The sequence below is a fragment of the Microtus pennsylvanicus genome, chromosome 11 (assembly GCF_037038515.1).
Source record: "Microtus pennsylvanicus isolate mMicPen1 chromosome 11, mMicPen1.hap1, whole genome shotgun sequence".
Taxonomy (NCBI): Eukaryota; Metazoa; Chordata; class Mammalia; order Rodentia; family Cricetidae; genus Microtus; species Microtus pennsylvanicus.
The window spans coordinates 27,171,488-27,187,786 of record NC_134589.1 but is presented as its reverse complement, the minus strand read 5'-3'; the positions used below and the strand labels follow the sequence as shown (position 1 = coordinate 27,187,786).

The window sequence follows — 16,299 nt, the reverse complement described above, 5'->3', positions numbered from 1 at the left end:
TGACTCTGCCCTATGCTATACTAGGCTGGGTCGTGGGTACAGCTGGCCCTGGAGGACCAGCCTTCACAAGTGTGTGTGTGTGTGTGGACTCACCCTCCCGCAGCAAGACAGCCAGACAACAGTGTCATTTCATCTGTTTACTGTGGATGTCACTGTCACCATCCCAGCCACTGGGAGGGGCACACAGCTTTAACCCCTGTGTGCTGAGGGGAAGGGGGAGGCGTCTGAGATTTTACAAAACTGGCTATGTACATAGGATATCTTAGGGATGGGTCACCTGTGCACACATGGTGGGCACGGGGGGGGGGAGGTCTAAAGCGCAGGCAAGATAGGGTGGGTGTACACTGGGCAGGGGAGTGCATGTGAGGACATGCTGGGCAAGGGTTTAGGAAGTGGCACAAATATTGCCAAGATCGTCCTGGAATCCTGGTGGGGCAGGTTACTTCTGGGCTTTCCCAGGTGCCGCTAATTTAGACGTGGGCCTTAGGTGAAAACCACCACCCACTCTCAAGTTCCCAGCTGCAGCCTTGGTGTCCAGAGTAGAGGCAGAGAGAGGCTGCAGGACCAGGTCAAGGGTGCACCCCTCCCTCCATCCTCTCTCCAGACCTGAGGACACTCCATCCTTCTTAACACGGACACAGGACACATCCCAGTATACCTGTCCAGAGCGTGGGCATAAGGCAAGCGGAGCAGCCACTCGGAAGGCCAGGACTATGCAGGCAGTGAGGGGGACCTGGGGTCTCTGGTAGAAAACTGACAGCTCCGGTCTTGGGAGAACTGCCATGGAGAAGTGTCTCTGGGGCACCCAACAGGTAGAGCCATCCCCAACCCTCAAGCATCACCATGGAGACCAGACTCCAGGGAAACACCCTAGGTTTCTCCATAGAGACAGATTGGCACTTAGGGACCACCACAGATGGGTCACTGAGATTCCTACAAAGACAGACCTGGCCATTAGGGAGACCCAGCTTCACCCTCTGTACCCCAGGGGATAGGGAAGGTCCCTGTGGTGGCTGGATTCAGAGGTGGCAGCATCCTCCCAGGAGCCAGGGAGAGAAGGCCCCTAGCTGACCCGATACGTCGATGTGTTCTTGGGCTCTGTGCTCGGCACACACCAGTCACCGGCCTCCTGAATGGTCTGGTAGTGACGCCAGGCAGACTTGTTGTAGACAGGCAGACGCTCCACTGAGTCCGTGGACAGGGCCTAGGGAGCACTACCATCAGCCTCCTGCTTCCCCATTCCTCAGTACGCTACCCTTTCCCACCTGGGCCCTGATGATCTCTGCCCTTGGCATCCTAACCCACGTCTCAGTCAGCCCCATACCAGACACTAGCTGAGACAGGTACCCCAGACCTAGAAATGTCCCTAAAGGGTCTGAACTTTCTACATTTTGCTCTGGTCCATTCCAGACAGCTGTTTCCTCAAAGGACAGGGAGGTAAAAAGGAGAGAGGGAGGAGGTTGGGCTGTGTGGTTTCTATCTTTCACCAAGGCACATTCCTACTCCATGGAAGGCCAAGATCTGTAAGCCCCTCTTTCTTCCAGCCTGAGTCCCCAGAAGAGGGGTCCTACTCACAGACCCTAGACCCCTGACATTCCCTACCATGTTAGTTTAAAGTTAAAACACTTGAGGAGCCAAGGCTTAGCTCAGAGTCTGGAGCCAGGATGAGGGATGGGTAAAAACCTGCTAGCAGCAAACTTGCCCTCAGTGGGCCTCACCTTGAGATAGATGACGGCGTCTGTCCCAAAGCCCTCCATAGAGAAGAGCTGCAGGTCCCCTTGGAAGTACTTGGCGTAGAGACGGGAAATGGGGAGTCCATACCCAAAACCAGCCTGCAGGTTAAGTCACAGGTTATAAAGTGAGCCAGGGATGCCCAGCTAGGGACAGGCAGGGGTGCTGGGGCACGGGTGAGGAAGGGACATTTCTGGAGCAGACGGAGGTAGATGGTAGGCAGGGGAACTTCAGAGGAAGTAGAGAGGGAAGCTGGACAGGAGAGCTTGACCCAGAGGCCCGAGCCCCTTCCCTAAGCCCACGCTGCCTATTCCACGGGAGTTGGGACAAAAGTGCTAGCAATTAGCAATGCATAAAGAAAGAGGGAAGAGAGAGCATTGGGGAGAAGTGACAGCTCAGTGGACAGACAGATGGACGGATGGGCAGATAGATTATCAGCAGGCAGGGGGCAAGCAGTAGAGAGATGGAAGGCCTGGCTTCAGGACTGTCACCACACAGTCATGGGTGGGGGAGGAAGCCATCTCACCAATGGGGTACCCCCAGTGCCAGGCTGAGGTGTGGGGGCTGTGGAGTACATGTAGCTGAAAAGCCTCTCGATCTTCCTCAGGGGGACACCCCCACCTCGGTCACTCATCTGGGAGACAAGGAACATGTGAGATGCCCTCCAGGGTTACAGTCTCCACTCCTCACCCTAATCCCCATGGCCTCCCAAATTGAGGGTCCCATACTTTGATGGACAGATCTTCTTCACCCAAGGCCACCATAATCTTGATAGGGGGGAGAGTGAGGCTGGACTCGTGGCTTTCCACAGTGGCCCGCATGGCATTCTGGGGAGGGAATGAAGGACACGGTAAGGGAAGTGCTGCTGAAGCTGAGGGCCTAGGGCTGGCCCTCCCAGTCTCCCCTCAGAAGGGCAGCCTTCTTACCTTGAAGAGCTCAAAGAGCATGTGGTAGAGGTGGGAGGGGACGTAGACCATGTGAATGGGCTGGGTGGCATTGGTGGCTGCGGGAATCAAGACCAAGGACAGAAGCACAGCAGGGTCCACAATCTTATCGACAGGGCGACCCTGTAGCCCTTGTTCCTTCAGAGCAGACCCCCCCCCTCAGCTGCAGCTAACAGGTGGCTGTGTACCTTCCAGACCCACCCCCACAGCTGTGGCTAACAGGTGGCTGTGTATCTTCCAGAACACCCCCCCCCCAGCTGTGGCTAACAGGTGGCTATGCACCTTCCAGACCGATCCCCCAACAGCTATGGCTAACAGGTGGCTATGCACCTTCCAGACCGATCCCCCCACAGCTATGGCTAACAGGTGGCTATGCACCTTCCAGACAGATCCCCCCACAGCTGTACCTAACAGGTGGCTGTGCACCTTCCAAGCTGCTGTAGCTAGTAATGCAGGTACTGGCCGCCCAGAAGCATCTCTTAATTAAGCCACTGCGGTCTGTGGAGGTGTCCCTTCACATGTCATTCTCCCTGGCCTCTGTCCTCTGACCCCACATCATGTCCTTCACTTACAAAGAATGTCCTTGTTCACGCACAAGGACAAAGACATCAGCCTATCACTTACAAGACTTTGAAATTAGCTGGTGGATTTGCATGCTCAGTAGTAAACTGCCACAGGTCCCGACCTCCCCAGTACCAAGGACGTCAGCTCTGCAAGGGCAAGAGCTTGCCTGTCTTCTTTACATGATGCACGTGTCAAATGAAAAGCAGTTATCTAGCAAATTAATAATACAGAACAGCTCCCCTCTAGGGGAGTTTGACCCTCCAGCTCCCCTGCTCTAGCCTGTCCCCAGTGCTCTGAAACACATGCACGCGCTTGTGTGCGTGCACACACAAACACAAACACACAAGCACGCATGCACACACATCAGCTCATTTGCTTACCATTAATTTCCTGGATCTCTAGGTCAGGTGAAGCCATGTAATACTTATCACATAGGAGCTTGGCCATGTCGTAGGCATCTGGGAGGAGAGGGAACCACTCAGGTTAGGGGTGGCTGGCCCATAATGCATCACCAACATGAAACCCATGGGGACATACCCCTACCCACTGGGAATGGGTCACCTTCTGTCCAGGTTATATGGGAAGGATCCCTGGAGCTCCTTTATGGGCCAGGTCTATGGTGTGGGAGGTGGGAGGGCTCACCTTTCACCACATCAGACACGTTGCAATTGGGGTCAATGCTGCCAATGTGTTTGGGGTGAGCCGGGTTGGTACTTCCATCAAAGATGAGGGCTGTGGAGACAGAAAGGCACTGCTGGTTAGTTCACAGGGCCTAGCCCTCCGATTTCCCAAATGTTGTACCCATCACCTCATCTGTAAGCCTCTGTCCACTCCATGCTAACCATGACCCTCAAGTCCGGTCTTTCCCCACCCAGCTCAGGCCTCCTAAGGCCTCTATACCCCTAAGCAGTCCTTTTATAGGCTTCTCCCACATCACACCTTATTAAATGTATAGTTTGGTTTTTTTAAAGATTTATTTATTTATTTACTTATTTATTTATTATGTATACAGTGGTCTGCCTGCATGTACATCTGCAGGCCAGAAGAGGGCACCAGATCTCATTACAGATGGCTATGAGCCACCATGTGGTTGCTGGGGATTGAACTCAGGACCTCTGGAAGAACAGCCAGTGCTCTTAACCGCTGAGCCATCTCTCCAGCACCCCCCCTTTTTTTTGAGATTGGGTTTCTTTGTGTAGCCCTGGCTGTCTCGGAACTTACTATATAGACCAGGCTGGCCTCAAACTCAAGACATCCACCAGCCTCTGCCTCCCAAGTGCTAGATTAAAGACGTGCACCACCACTGCCTGGCTTATTTTTATTTATTTATTTACTTTTTTTTTTTGAGGCAAAGTCTCACTGTGTAGCTAAGCTTGGCCTCAAGCATACGATCCTCCTGCCCCAGCCTCCCAGGTGCTAAGATTAAAGGCATATGCTACCACACCTGACTTAAGCCAGTAACTCGTGGGGAGCCCTGCTTTCCTGTCAGGGGCGGTGGCCCTTCCCAGCATGCCCTGCCAGGACCCTTTGCCCTCTCCGAGGCAGCCAGAGCTCACTGTGCTGGTTGATGAGCATGCGGATGGAGATGCGGCTGAGGTAGAAGCGGTCCAGGAAGTACTGGATGTTCTGGTTGGAGACTGGGTCATCGCCGTAGGTGTCCTTGTACTCCAGCACTCCCTGTGCCATGGTAGGTACTACATCATTGTGCCGGTTCCGGATGGTGACCAGGGCTTCAGTGAACCTGCAGAGAGGGCAGTCTCAGGCTTGGGCCCCACGGGGGCACAGTGCTCAGCTGCCTTCAGCCCACCCTTATTCTCCCAGCTGCTCATCCATCTTCCTACCTGCAGCTGAAGGTCTGTTCCTGAGGTCAGGGTTCCCCACGTTCTCTTGGCATACTGATAACTGGAGTCTGCATGGCTCTCAGACAACCAGGATTTCCCACAAGCAGCCTGTCTCCCACTTTCTTAGGGTACCCCTGAAGGCAGGGGCCTCCTCCTGCACCCAGCTGGCATGCCATCCCTGGGGCCCTGACCAAGATGTCCTTGCCTGCACCCGCCTTCTTGTCCCTGAAGAGGGTGCTCACTCACTGGCTTAGGGTCCGTTGATCCTCTGGGTCCTTGTCCAGGAATTCCATAATGTCTAACAGACTCTGGACGTACCTGTGGGAAAGGAGAAGAGGCCTGAGCTCAGCTGAGACTACAGAATGCTCCCTCCCACCCCCTCAGATGCCATGGTAGCCAGCACAGAGCTGAAGCAGACAATCAACTCCCCATTTCATGGGCTCTGGGTCTCCCTGGCAACCTAGTAAGTTGTACAAGGAGACCTCGAATCTGCTGGTTCCCTTACAGCACATTTCTCTGCTTCAGAATCCTATAACAGTGATCGTAGGAGGGACCAGAAATCAGCCCCTGCTAGAGGCTGCATAGGACAGGGGACTGAGGCCCAACTGTACCAAAGGCCACAGTAACAGAGGGCTCAGACATCCACCTGCCTTGCTGAGCGCCTTTACAAAGATCCTGGCACCTCCCACAAGGAGATAAGGTATCTAGTGGACGATGGGTGCAACTGACAGGCTGGCTGGCACAGGGCCGCTCCCACAGTGATCTGGAAACTCTCTAGGGAGCCTCAGTTGAGAAGGGTGAGTAGGTGTGGCTAGTTCTGTCCTGAGGTAGGACCAGGGAGGCTTACTCTGCCCTGCAGGAGCAGGCCCTACTGTCTGCTCCACCTACTGGCTTGGCAGAGGGGCAGGGTCTCCTCTCCACTTGGGAAAGGTTAGTAGACAAGGCAGAGTCAGGGCACTGAGATTCTACATATGAGGTGGGCCTGTGGCAGTAGATGGTGCCAATTTGGTACCACTGACCCCTTGTCCCACTGCGCTCTGACTTTAGCTTCCCCTACAGATATGCCCAGCCTGTGTCTTGTTCTGGAAAGGCGGGAGTACCAGTTTCCCTCTGTTCCTTATGGCAAAACCATTCTGGCCTGAGGATAGGAGGGGCTCCCTGGAACCCTGTCAGGGATTGCTCCTGAGGCCCAGCAGTGTGTCCAGAAGAGAGGCCAGGTTAGGACCTAGTCCAAAGCACTCAGAGCTCTGAGAAGAGAGGCAGGAAGGAGCCCTGGAGCAGCATCGCAGCTGGATAGGAGTACAGCAAAGCCTCACGGGTATCCAGAACTCCTGCCACCTACAGAGCTGCCATTGCTCAGACTCTCACCTCAACCTCTACTCAGGCTCTCTTCTTTGTAGATCCTGCAGCTAACATCAAAGAAGTGCTGGTTCTGCTGGGTTCTAGTGTGGCCCCAGGGAAGCTGTGGGACTTCTCTGGCTTTGTCTCTGCACCAGAACGGTGGAAATTCTTATCCCCACCACACAGTGAGCACTCAGAATGCTGGTGGCTCCAAACCTGTCACCAGCTGAGTACAACCACTCAGCTTCACTCCTGCCTGTGCTTTAGGCTATGAGCCATGCCACACTTTAGGCTATAAGCCATGCCACACTTTAGGCTAGCCTGCACTGGGAGCAGGGACAGGCTTGGTCTGGGGCTCCACACCTCCTCCCTGTCCTTCCCAGCCAGAACCTAGCACGAGGCCTGTGGAAGTTGCTCTTCTTGCTTATTGGCAAGAATAGGAAGGATGAAGAGACCACCTTCCTGTCAGATTACACTCACCCTACCCAGGGCAGATAGCGCCATCAGGAGGACCTCAGTCTCCTTAGAGAGGCATGACGGCTGACTCACTGAGCTACTGCTGTGGCCTACACTGCTGCCCTCCTGGGCTCGTAGGCCCACTAGGGCCTCTGGTCACTAATGAGGAGGCTCGGAGGAAGGGGGTACTTGGGAGAGAAGCTACAAGCATGAACGTGTGGAAGAGGGAAGGGGAAAGAAGAGAAGGGAACAGTTAGAAGGTGGGGTCAACATGACCCCTGCTCAAGGTCCAGGGTGCATGGGAACAGAAGAGTCAGAGGCAGGAGGCTCTGGGCACACCCCGAGGTAGAAACAGGGTCCCAGTTTCCAAGCCCAGGCAGGACTGTGCAGTGAACTTCAGGGAAGAAGTGGAAACGGTTACATGGCCACCGACATGGAACATAGGGTACCTAGACACACCGACAAAGGCAGTGCTGTTGGGGTTGCTTGGGTTCACTGTGGAGACTCACATGTCTGCCTGCCCCTCAAAGGGCCATTTTCATGGGGAGTTATGGCTAGATGCAGTCCTGTGACCCAGGGGAGAAGACAGGGGGATTTTGTTCAGGGCTCTTGGTCTAGCCCTGAGGTACCACGGGTTTGGCCTTCCACATTACCTGGAGTAGAACTTGTATCCTTCAGAGAGACCCTGGGATGGGCTACTTGGGCAAGCTAAAGGCTAAGTGTGCATCCAGGTCTGGAGGGGGAAGGCCTAGGGACTAACCCATGCCCTCCTTGGTAGAATCTAGTGTTCCCAACCCCTCAAGATAACACAGAGGCACCCCCATCCATCCCCTAGACAATAACCTCCCGGGAGTGGAATGCAGGCCTGAGGGGAGAGGCATGCAGTGGAGGGAGGAGGGCATGCAGCCACCTGCAAGTAGTGTGTGGGAGTGGAGGGATGGCTGAGCCAAGGGAGTAAGCGTGCAAATGTGAAGACTGTGTATCTGTGGGTGTGGACCGGCATCAAAAGCTGCTGGGAACAAGAGCGTGAAGGAAGCCACGGCCACATGAGTAGCATGGCTATTTGCATGAAGGGAGAGAGGAGAAATGGCTCACCTCTGAAGTCACTCTGTGAATGGGCAGTGGGCTTAGGTTTGGACATGGCTGTTCCCAAAGACCACTGGGACGCACCAGCCCAAGGGAAAGACGGGGTTAACAGCAGGAGGCTCAGGGTGGGGTAGGACTTAGCTTTAAGAAATGCCTTGGGGATCACTACCTGTGGGACTGCTCATCAGCTACCTGGTGTGGGCCAGGAGAGACAGCTCCAGCTCCTGTGGGTGGGCCTTTGGCCTCCTATTCTGCCCAGGACAAGGGCTGTAGAGTGGGACTGGGGCTCTTCAGAGGCAAGGCCTGGGGTCTACACACCTCGTGGATAAACCAACCAGGAAGGTGGATGAGAGTGATGGCCATCCACACATACATACATACCCTTCCACTGAATCATCCCCCTCCACACACTCCTTCCAACACCACAAAACTCAGTGACGAGGGTGACTCACTGGCTGTGCTTCCTAGAGGAACCTTCCTACCCATCCAAGCCTCTTCAGGCAGTATTCCTCCTGAAAGGAACCAATGGATACCCCTCTGGACCCTGGTAGCACCAGAAGACGAATCATTGCTGAAGGTGAGCCCCCTTTCCCACAGATGTGTGTGGGAATGTGGAAATCACTGCCCTGCGGTACAACCCCACACAAAGTCTTTTTCCTGTCCCTTCCCAAATGCAGCCTCTGGGACCTGTGGTCTGGGTTTGAAGCCCAGATCTACCACTACTCCCTAACTGATCTTAGCCACGGCTCCCCACTTCCTGCACCTCCATCTCTTATCTGGAGATAGTGAGGAGAGATTTCCATGCTAGGGCAGGTCATGAAGACTACAGGACCACCTGAGCCAGCACACAGGATGGCCCCTGATGCTCCAACGACCTTGGATGTGTTGTCATCTGGCGGACCCCTTTTCCTCACTGTGTATTGCCTCTGAGACATCTGACATAATTATATCACCTTTCACCTACCAGTGTGACCTCCCAGAAGCATGGGACCATGGCTGGCACTGTCTAAATTCTAGATGTGTGTGCTGGCTAGTTTTATGTCAACTTGACACCAACTAGGGTCACTGGAGAGGAGGAAGCATTGGCTGAGAAAATGCCTTCATAACACCGGACTATAGAGAAGTCTGTAGGGCAATTTTAAATTAGTGGTTGATAGAGGAGGGTGAGGCCACCCTGGGCTGGTGGTCCTGGGTGCTATAAGAAGGCAGGCTGAGTAAGCGACGGGATGGAAGTTGGTACTGCCTTTCTTTAATGATGGACTATGATATGGAAGTGTCCATCAAATAAATCCTTTCCTTCCCAAGTTGCTTTTGGTCACTGTGTTTCATCGCAGCAACGGTAAGCCTAACGAAGACGACGCATTTCACACTCTCAGTAAATATGGAACCCTGAGAAACAGCCTGGGACACCACTATAAAGGCCAGGAAGCTGAGCCCAAGCAAGGCCACGTTGCTGTGCACCCATCAAGACTCTAAGTCACGAGTGTCAGACATGCTGTTGCCAGGCCTAGGGGGTAGCCCCACCTTCCAGTAACTGCCAAGATGTGGCCCCACTACTCCAAGTCTGAGCAGCTAGAGAACTGGTCAGGTTTATGTTGAACTGGGAATCATCATTTCAAGCACCAGCCGAGGCCTCTAGTGATCTATTAACTATGACTATGTATTAACTCTGCTGCCTGCTGCTCCCTCCCGTGACCCCTGTGGGAGGTTCTGCTCTATACTCAGCAGCCTCAGGCTAGTGGCCCTCTTTCTAGGCTCCCTGTGAAGAAGGGCCTGGCCACTCCCACCAGCCCACTATCCCAGTCACCTAGAGTGTACCCAATACTCTCATAGAAAAACACCCCAGCTCTGGGAATAATTCAGACCTCCCATTTACGCTTCTCCGGCTGTAGCTGAGGCCCACCAGCTCTGCAAACCCCCTCTGCAGCTCTTTAGTGTATCAAGATGACCAACCACCCCCTTGGCAAGCTCCTGGAGGCTGAATTATCCACTGGGAGGATGTTTTCTCTGACTCTGCCCCTCCCTGTCATGTCCTGGCAGTCCTTCCAAGCTTTGAGGGAAGAATAAGTCAGGCTAAGCCCTAAGATGTCTCAGGGCTCTCAGGAAGGGGAGTCACAGGCGGTCCAGCAACCCCCTGCCCTCCTCCTGCTTTCCGCATGGCACCCTGCCTGACTGCCTTAGGACAGCGCCTTGGGAGGGCTCTGAGAAGTCCTGTCATGAAGTCAGGGACCAGCTGGTGAGCCAGCCAAGCCAGTCAGCCGGACAGACTGGAGGAGGGCAGGGAGAACAGATGGTACCTTCTGTTCCCTCCCCACAGCTCTGCCACCCTGTGGTAAGACATGCAGACTGGCTCAGAGGTCCTGGACCTCCTGGTGCAGTGCTCAGTGATGGGTGACCTGGTTGGGTCATCTGAAAATCAAACGGCCCTCCACCCACCCCTTACCTTCTCAGTTACATTCACAGCCTTGCCTTTCTTTCCAGCTGTGGAGTATCCAAGTCCTTCCGCGCATCCATTTCAATTTTCCCATTTGTATTGTTTCGAAACATGTTGCCCAGGCTGGTCTTGAACTCCTGAATGCATTATCCCCCTGCTTCAATCTCCTAACCACTAGGAAAACAGGTACCGCCTCCACCCTGCTCAGTTTTCTCCATGACGTCAGTCAGCAGGCGCTGTGCACCTAAAGCACACCTGACCTTGTGTGTACAACCCTGTCCCTTACTGGAGCCCACCTCTCTAGAATAAGCCAGGGAGCTACACATCCCTGCACAGATGCAGTGCTGGAAGGGCACCAAAGAATCGCAGGGCATCCTAGCAGGGACTGTAGGAAAGAGGGTAAGGGTGGATGTGTTCTGTCTATGCTTCTGTGTTTCACGAGTGTCAAAATGGACATGCTATACTTCTGTAGTGGGAGATGTCACAATCAATGTCACTTCATAAACAAACAAAAACCAAAAAAACCTCTAACCTTCCCTGCTCATGACGACTCCACTTGTTTGCACTGCACTTTGTTTGCCCTGTCTTGGCAGAATTTCATCTCCCAGGAACACTGAGGGCTCCTCGTGGGAAACTTGCTGCGTCTTTGTGTTTGTGTGACACTGAGACCGGAACTCAGGGCCCCATCTAGAGCAGGCAGCTGCTTTACCACTGACCTATAGTCCCAGTCCTTTGTTCTTGTTGTTGTTTGGTTTTTCAAGACTGGGTTTCTCTATGTAGCCCTGGCCATCCTGGAACCAGCTGTGTAGACTAGGCTGGTTTTGAACTCAGAGAGATCCGTCTGCTTCTGCTTCCTGAGTGCTGGGATTAAAGGTGTGAGCCACCACTGTCCCACCTGGCCCAAACCAGCCCTTAGTTGATTTTGAGACAGGGTCTTACTAAGTTCCTCAGGTTGGCCTTAAAATCCTGACTGTCCTACCTCAGCCCCCAAGCTAGGATTATAGATAGGTCAGTGTCACTTAGTGCCGCCTAAGCTATTTCTCCACCGCTAGGGAACAACCCAGGGCTTTGGCGTGCTAGGCAAAGGCACATCTTATTACTGAGTGGCACAGTCAGCTGCTACTTGCTTAGACACGGGACAGTGTTGGGTCCATAGACGGGACTAACACAAGCTCCCAAGCCCCAGGGAAACCTTGGTCATTCCACCTCGCAAATCCTGAAGACGAGATTTCTGTCCGATTGCCACAAAAGCCCATTGATGACCAGCCAGGGACACGCCCAGGGACAGACACACCTTTGTTTATAATTCATGTGAAATTATTGGCTAGTGGCCTCCAGTTACCAGCTCTAGACAGAGTTCTGTGCCTACGACTACCCGTAATAAACTTTTGATCCCTGCCCTTGGAACGCTTTGGGAAGGGACGGCTGTGCTGCCTGTGTTTAACTGGGTGCTTCCCCAGTATTCAAGACAGTTAGATAACTGTCTTGCCACTTGGATAACTGCACCGTCATCTTGTTTCTTGTTTTCCCAAGTTACCTGGGCAAACAGGGGCTTGGGCTCCAGGAGCAGGTCAAGGGTTACTGCTGACTGTAGCATGACTCTCGCTCCCGGCTGGGAAAGCTGCACTTTCTTGGAGGAACCCTAGTTTCCTAGGGAAAGCAGGACTGTGAGACACGGCCTGAACTTGACCTTTGTCCCTGCTCAGGCTGAGCATTTCCACGTGTTCCTGGCAACTCCCCAGTCTCGTGGAGCCCGTGTGCCTTGCCTCTGCCCTTAGCCTCTGACCCAAGAATCGAGGAACACGATGATAACGGAAGGGCGATGAACATGAGGGGCCTCACCAGCTCTGCACCAGCTGCACTGAGGGGGTGCCCAGCACCCGGTCGGGAAGCAGGTTAATCTCTTTCATGATGTTGGCCAGGCGCACGGGCAGTTCCTGCCGGAGGAAGGTGAACGAAGTTTTCTCGCAGGCATTGCTGGATCCTGAGGGTAAGAAAGGCGTCGATCAACAGCTGCAAACCATGGGAACTGGCATCGCGTGGAGCCTTCCCAGAAACCCCACTACCCAGGTTGACACGTCAGTGTAGGCAGAGACTGCTGGGAACGAACCAGCCCTCTTCGCCTACACTCCAGGAGCAGTAGTATCTACTGACCCTCAGCAAAAACCCCACTGCCTTTAACCAGGGAGACAAGGTACGCCTGGGGCACATTCTGAACTGTTCTGGCCTAAATCGCATCGCGGTTCTTTCCATCCCTCTAGGGAGGCATCATTTCAGGGGACTGACCCAGGGCGCAGAGGGACCTAAGAAATCCTTCCCTCCCTGGGGTGCTGTGACAAGATTCCCAGGACTGTAGGAACACTCAGCATTATCCCGGAGGCAGCCCATTTCATCTAGGCTGAAGAAACAGATGGATGCCAATGAAGGATTGGCCATGTTTAATGACCATCTGTGAAGCAAATGGGGACCTTGGTCCAGGGTCAAGAGGGACAGGCAGTGGAGGAATGAGAACTGTTAGCCTAGAGGCAGGAGACCTAGGGTCAAAACCGGGCCTTGCTTCTGCTACCCAGAGTATGCCGGCATCCTTTTGAGGGGCTCGGTGTTCCTCACACAGGAGGACGGACTCCTGCAGGTCCCTTCAAGCTGTCATTCTTTGCTGGGGCTGAAGGATTTCCCTTCAAGCAAAGCTCAAGATTCCAAGAGAACAGGGAGAAACAGAGGCACTTCCTGGAAAACAGGTGCCCAAATCTTGTCTGCCACCTCCCTGTCTTCCTGTCTGTGACGCAGCTGTAACCTCAGCCAACTCTTGAAAGACCTGGGCCCACTCCTGATCGCCAGCTGGCACCATGGGAATGCCATGTAGACAGAGAGGGGCACACCATGTCCCCATCCACCACTTGGCACAGCCTTCTCCTGCCCCAAAGCCACCCCCAACCGCCAAAACACTGGTAGCGAGTGATCTCCAGAAACCCAGGCACGGCCATAGGAGGGTGTAAGCCACCTGACTAGCTCATGGTAACTCGGGCTCTGCTCAGCTAGGAAAGGTTGCCAGGCCAGAACAGATTTGATCTTCAAGTGTCCTTGCCCAGTGGGCAGCGGCAGTTGGTGGAGGCTCACCACTCAGGGGAGCTCCTCCAGCCAACACCTCCTACTCAGAGGGCCCCCTTCCCAGCTGCCCTAGGATTTCTCGCTCGCTCAGTTCAGAAGTACCCCACCCTTCGGGAACAGCACAGGTCTTCCAGACGACTGGATCTCCCTGGTACTCCCAGCAGCACGTCCGTCCCCTATTTACTTCTGGTCCCCACTCTCAGTAGCCAAGATCTCCCGTTAGCTCTATCACGTCTGGATGGGGCCCTATATCCTCAGTGCCTCTTACTCTCCATAGCCCCTCCCAACGCTTTCCTCGAGCCCCCATTCTTAGCAATAGTGTGAAGGGGGCACCCTTTAACTCTTTCTGGGCAGTCAGGCTTGCCTCGCCGTTTACCCATTCCTGTCCATACTCTTCCAAACCAACCCTCCTGCCACCCAGAATCTCTACCTCGGGCGTTAACCTGTCATTGCCAGGGTCTCCTCTTCCCCGCCCACCGCCCCCGGTGCCCACCTACGCTGACTCCATACCGAAGTCTAGAAACTGCTTCATGGACAGCGGGGACGGGGAGAACTTGCTGAAGTGCTCGATGTACTTGGGCGCCCCGGCTAGGGACGCATTCTTCCACAGCGCCCGGACCCAGCGCATGGCGACGGCACCCGAGGCTCTGGCTCGGCTTCTGCGGCTGTCCCGGACCTGAAGTAGCTGGCACCAGCCCTCCGCTTGGCCCAGATCGGCCCGCAGAAGCGCTTCGGCCACCTCCTCCCTATCCCTGCCCTGGTTGTACCTCCAACGCCTAACCAATCGGTTTGTCCCTGCGCCCTGACGTTACCAATGGCCGCGCACAAACAACTCCGGGAGGACCAATAGCCTTGCGCTTCGACACGTGGCTCTTCTCGGGACCCACCCCCTTAACCGTGTTGGTGCTGGAGGTGGCCTGTTGTTTTCCACGGCTGTGCTCAAGTCCCGCCTCTGGCCGCTAACTCCCCTAGACTTCTTGGGGGCGAGCTCCGGGTTAACCCCTTCCTTCCCAGAGTCCCGCTAACCCTTCGGTTGGCCTTCTACACTTGCCTTTCCCTAACTCCTTTTCCCGTCTCCTCCTTTCTCCCTCTCCTTTAACCCTTTCTTCCCTGCCTTGTCTTTTTCCTAAAGGCACCTGTTTCACCTGTCTTGATTCTCACCTGTTCTGCCATAGAAGCGCTCTGTGGTTTCCCACTCCTATGATGGACCCAGAATAAACACTTGCAAGTCTGTACTAGTCTATCCTATATGTGTGGAACCTACTGGCTTTCCATAAATATCCAAGTAGCCCGGGAAAAAGGGTCATTTTCTTTTCTCATGTGAAAAACATCCAAAATTGGGGTGGGAGTGTGGTTCAGAGGGTATGGCATTTGCTTAGCACAATATTGATAAAATAACAACAAAAACACCTGGAACCAAGCCTCTCAGGACTAGCGGAGGAGGAGGCAGGAGCTACTGCCAGTGTTCATTTTAGGGAGTTCCATTTTATTACTACCTAGTTTATTTGACTGAACATAAAACCTTGAACGTCTTGGACAACCACCTAAGAAGGCAACCTTCTTTGTACCTAGCCTGAGAAGGTAACCATTTGTGTCGCTGACTTCCTTACTACAAGTCTTCCCAGCCGGTGAGGCATTCAGGAGCTAGGGAGCTCAACCGCAATATTCCTAGCAGCTCGGGCCTCTTTCCCCACAAAACGTCGTGCGCCCTCTTTTGGTAAGACGTGGTATGTTTCCCACTCTTTGGGCCTACAGAGGTTCCTTAGTTCTCTGCGTTTTGACCCACCCTTAGCACACCCCCTGCTAAGAGTTGACTTTTGTTCCAAAACAGGGGCTTGGCTTAGAAGCGCCTGGTGTTACTCTTGGAGGCTTGAGGCAGGGGCATTTCATTTCAAGACCCACCCAAGGGAGAGTGAGTTCCAGTACAGCCTGGGTAATTTAATGAGCTCTCAAAAAGTGGGAGGAGGAATCGGTGCTAAACTGGTGATCACTCAGTGGTAGTGTTTTCTAGGATGTGCAAGACTGGCCTGATGTCCGCCCCCCCACACACACACACTACAGTCTATAACTGTAGCCAAGAAAAACAAGGTTTCATTGTGGAGAGTGTAATGCTGTGTGCCAGGCATCGTTTGCCTGGATTATGTCTTTTAATTTTTTGTTTTGTTTTCGAGACAGGGTTTCTCTGTGTAGTCCTGGCTGTCTTGGAACCCACTCTATAGACCAGGCACTTAAAAAAAGCAATATGTGTTGTGGGGGTGCACACCTTTAATCCCAGCACTTGGAAAGCAGAGGCAGGTGGATCCCTGAGTGTGAGGCCAGCCTGATCTACAGAGAGAGTTCCAGGACAGCCACAGAGAAACCCTGTCTTGAAAAACCAAATTAAAGTATGTGTGTATGTATGTGTAATATAATATAATCTGTATGTATGTGTGCCTGAGTGAGCTTATTTATACCACGAGCAGGCAGGTATCTGTGGAGGCCAGAGGGAATCTCATTACCTGGGATTGGAGTTACAGGTGGTTATGAACTGCCTGATGCAGATGCTGGGAACCCAGCCCAGGTCCTCAGCAAGAGCAGTAGGCACTCTTAACCACTGAGCCATCTCTCTCCCAGTTCTGCGTTTCCCCCTGCTTTCTGGAGCCTTCCCAGTTGTCCTAATATCTGCTTTGGTCCATTTGTTACTCATATCTCACATTCCCCTGTTCCACTCCCAAAGCAATCTACCTGCTGCCTTGACCAGCATCTAATCTAATCTCCAATCCGTGGACAATCCGAGCTGTTTTTGTGGCAGCGG

At 53.7% G+C, this 16,299-nt stretch overlaps 1 protein-coding gene across 3 annotated transcripts; it reads right to left on the bottom strand.

Moving 5' to 3' along the window:
* Positions 1-122: 122 nt before the first annotated feature.
* Pdk2 (pyruvate dehydrogenase kinase 2) lies at positions 123-14,291 on the bottom strand. 3 transcript variants are annotated; one of them, XM_075991027.1, is made up of 11 exons: positions 14,016-14,291; positions 12,240-12,381; positions 5,327-5,398; positions 4,796-4,980; positions 3,882-3,971; positions 3,620-3,697; positions 2,658-2,734; positions 2,460-2,558; positions 2,258-2,365; positions 1,719-1,832; positions 123-1,204 (listed from the first exon to the last, which is right to left on the bottom strand). In XM_075991027.1, the coding sequence occupies exons 1-11, from the start codon at positions 14,131-14,133 to the stop codon at positions 1,064-1,066; spliced, it is 1,224 nt and encodes a 407-aa protein (XP_075847142.1). In that variant the 5' UTR covers positions 14,134-14,291; the 3' UTR covers positions 123-1,063. The 3 variants fall into 3 exon arrangements, with proteins under 3 accessions (XP_075847142.1, XP_075847139.1, XP_075847141.1); XM_075991024.1 differs by having other exon boundaries at positions 13,999-14,279; XM_075991026.1 differs by lacking the exon at positions 14,016-14,291 and adding an exon at positions 13,613-13,790.
* Between the last annotated feature and the right edge of the window lie 2,008 nt (positions 14,292-16,299).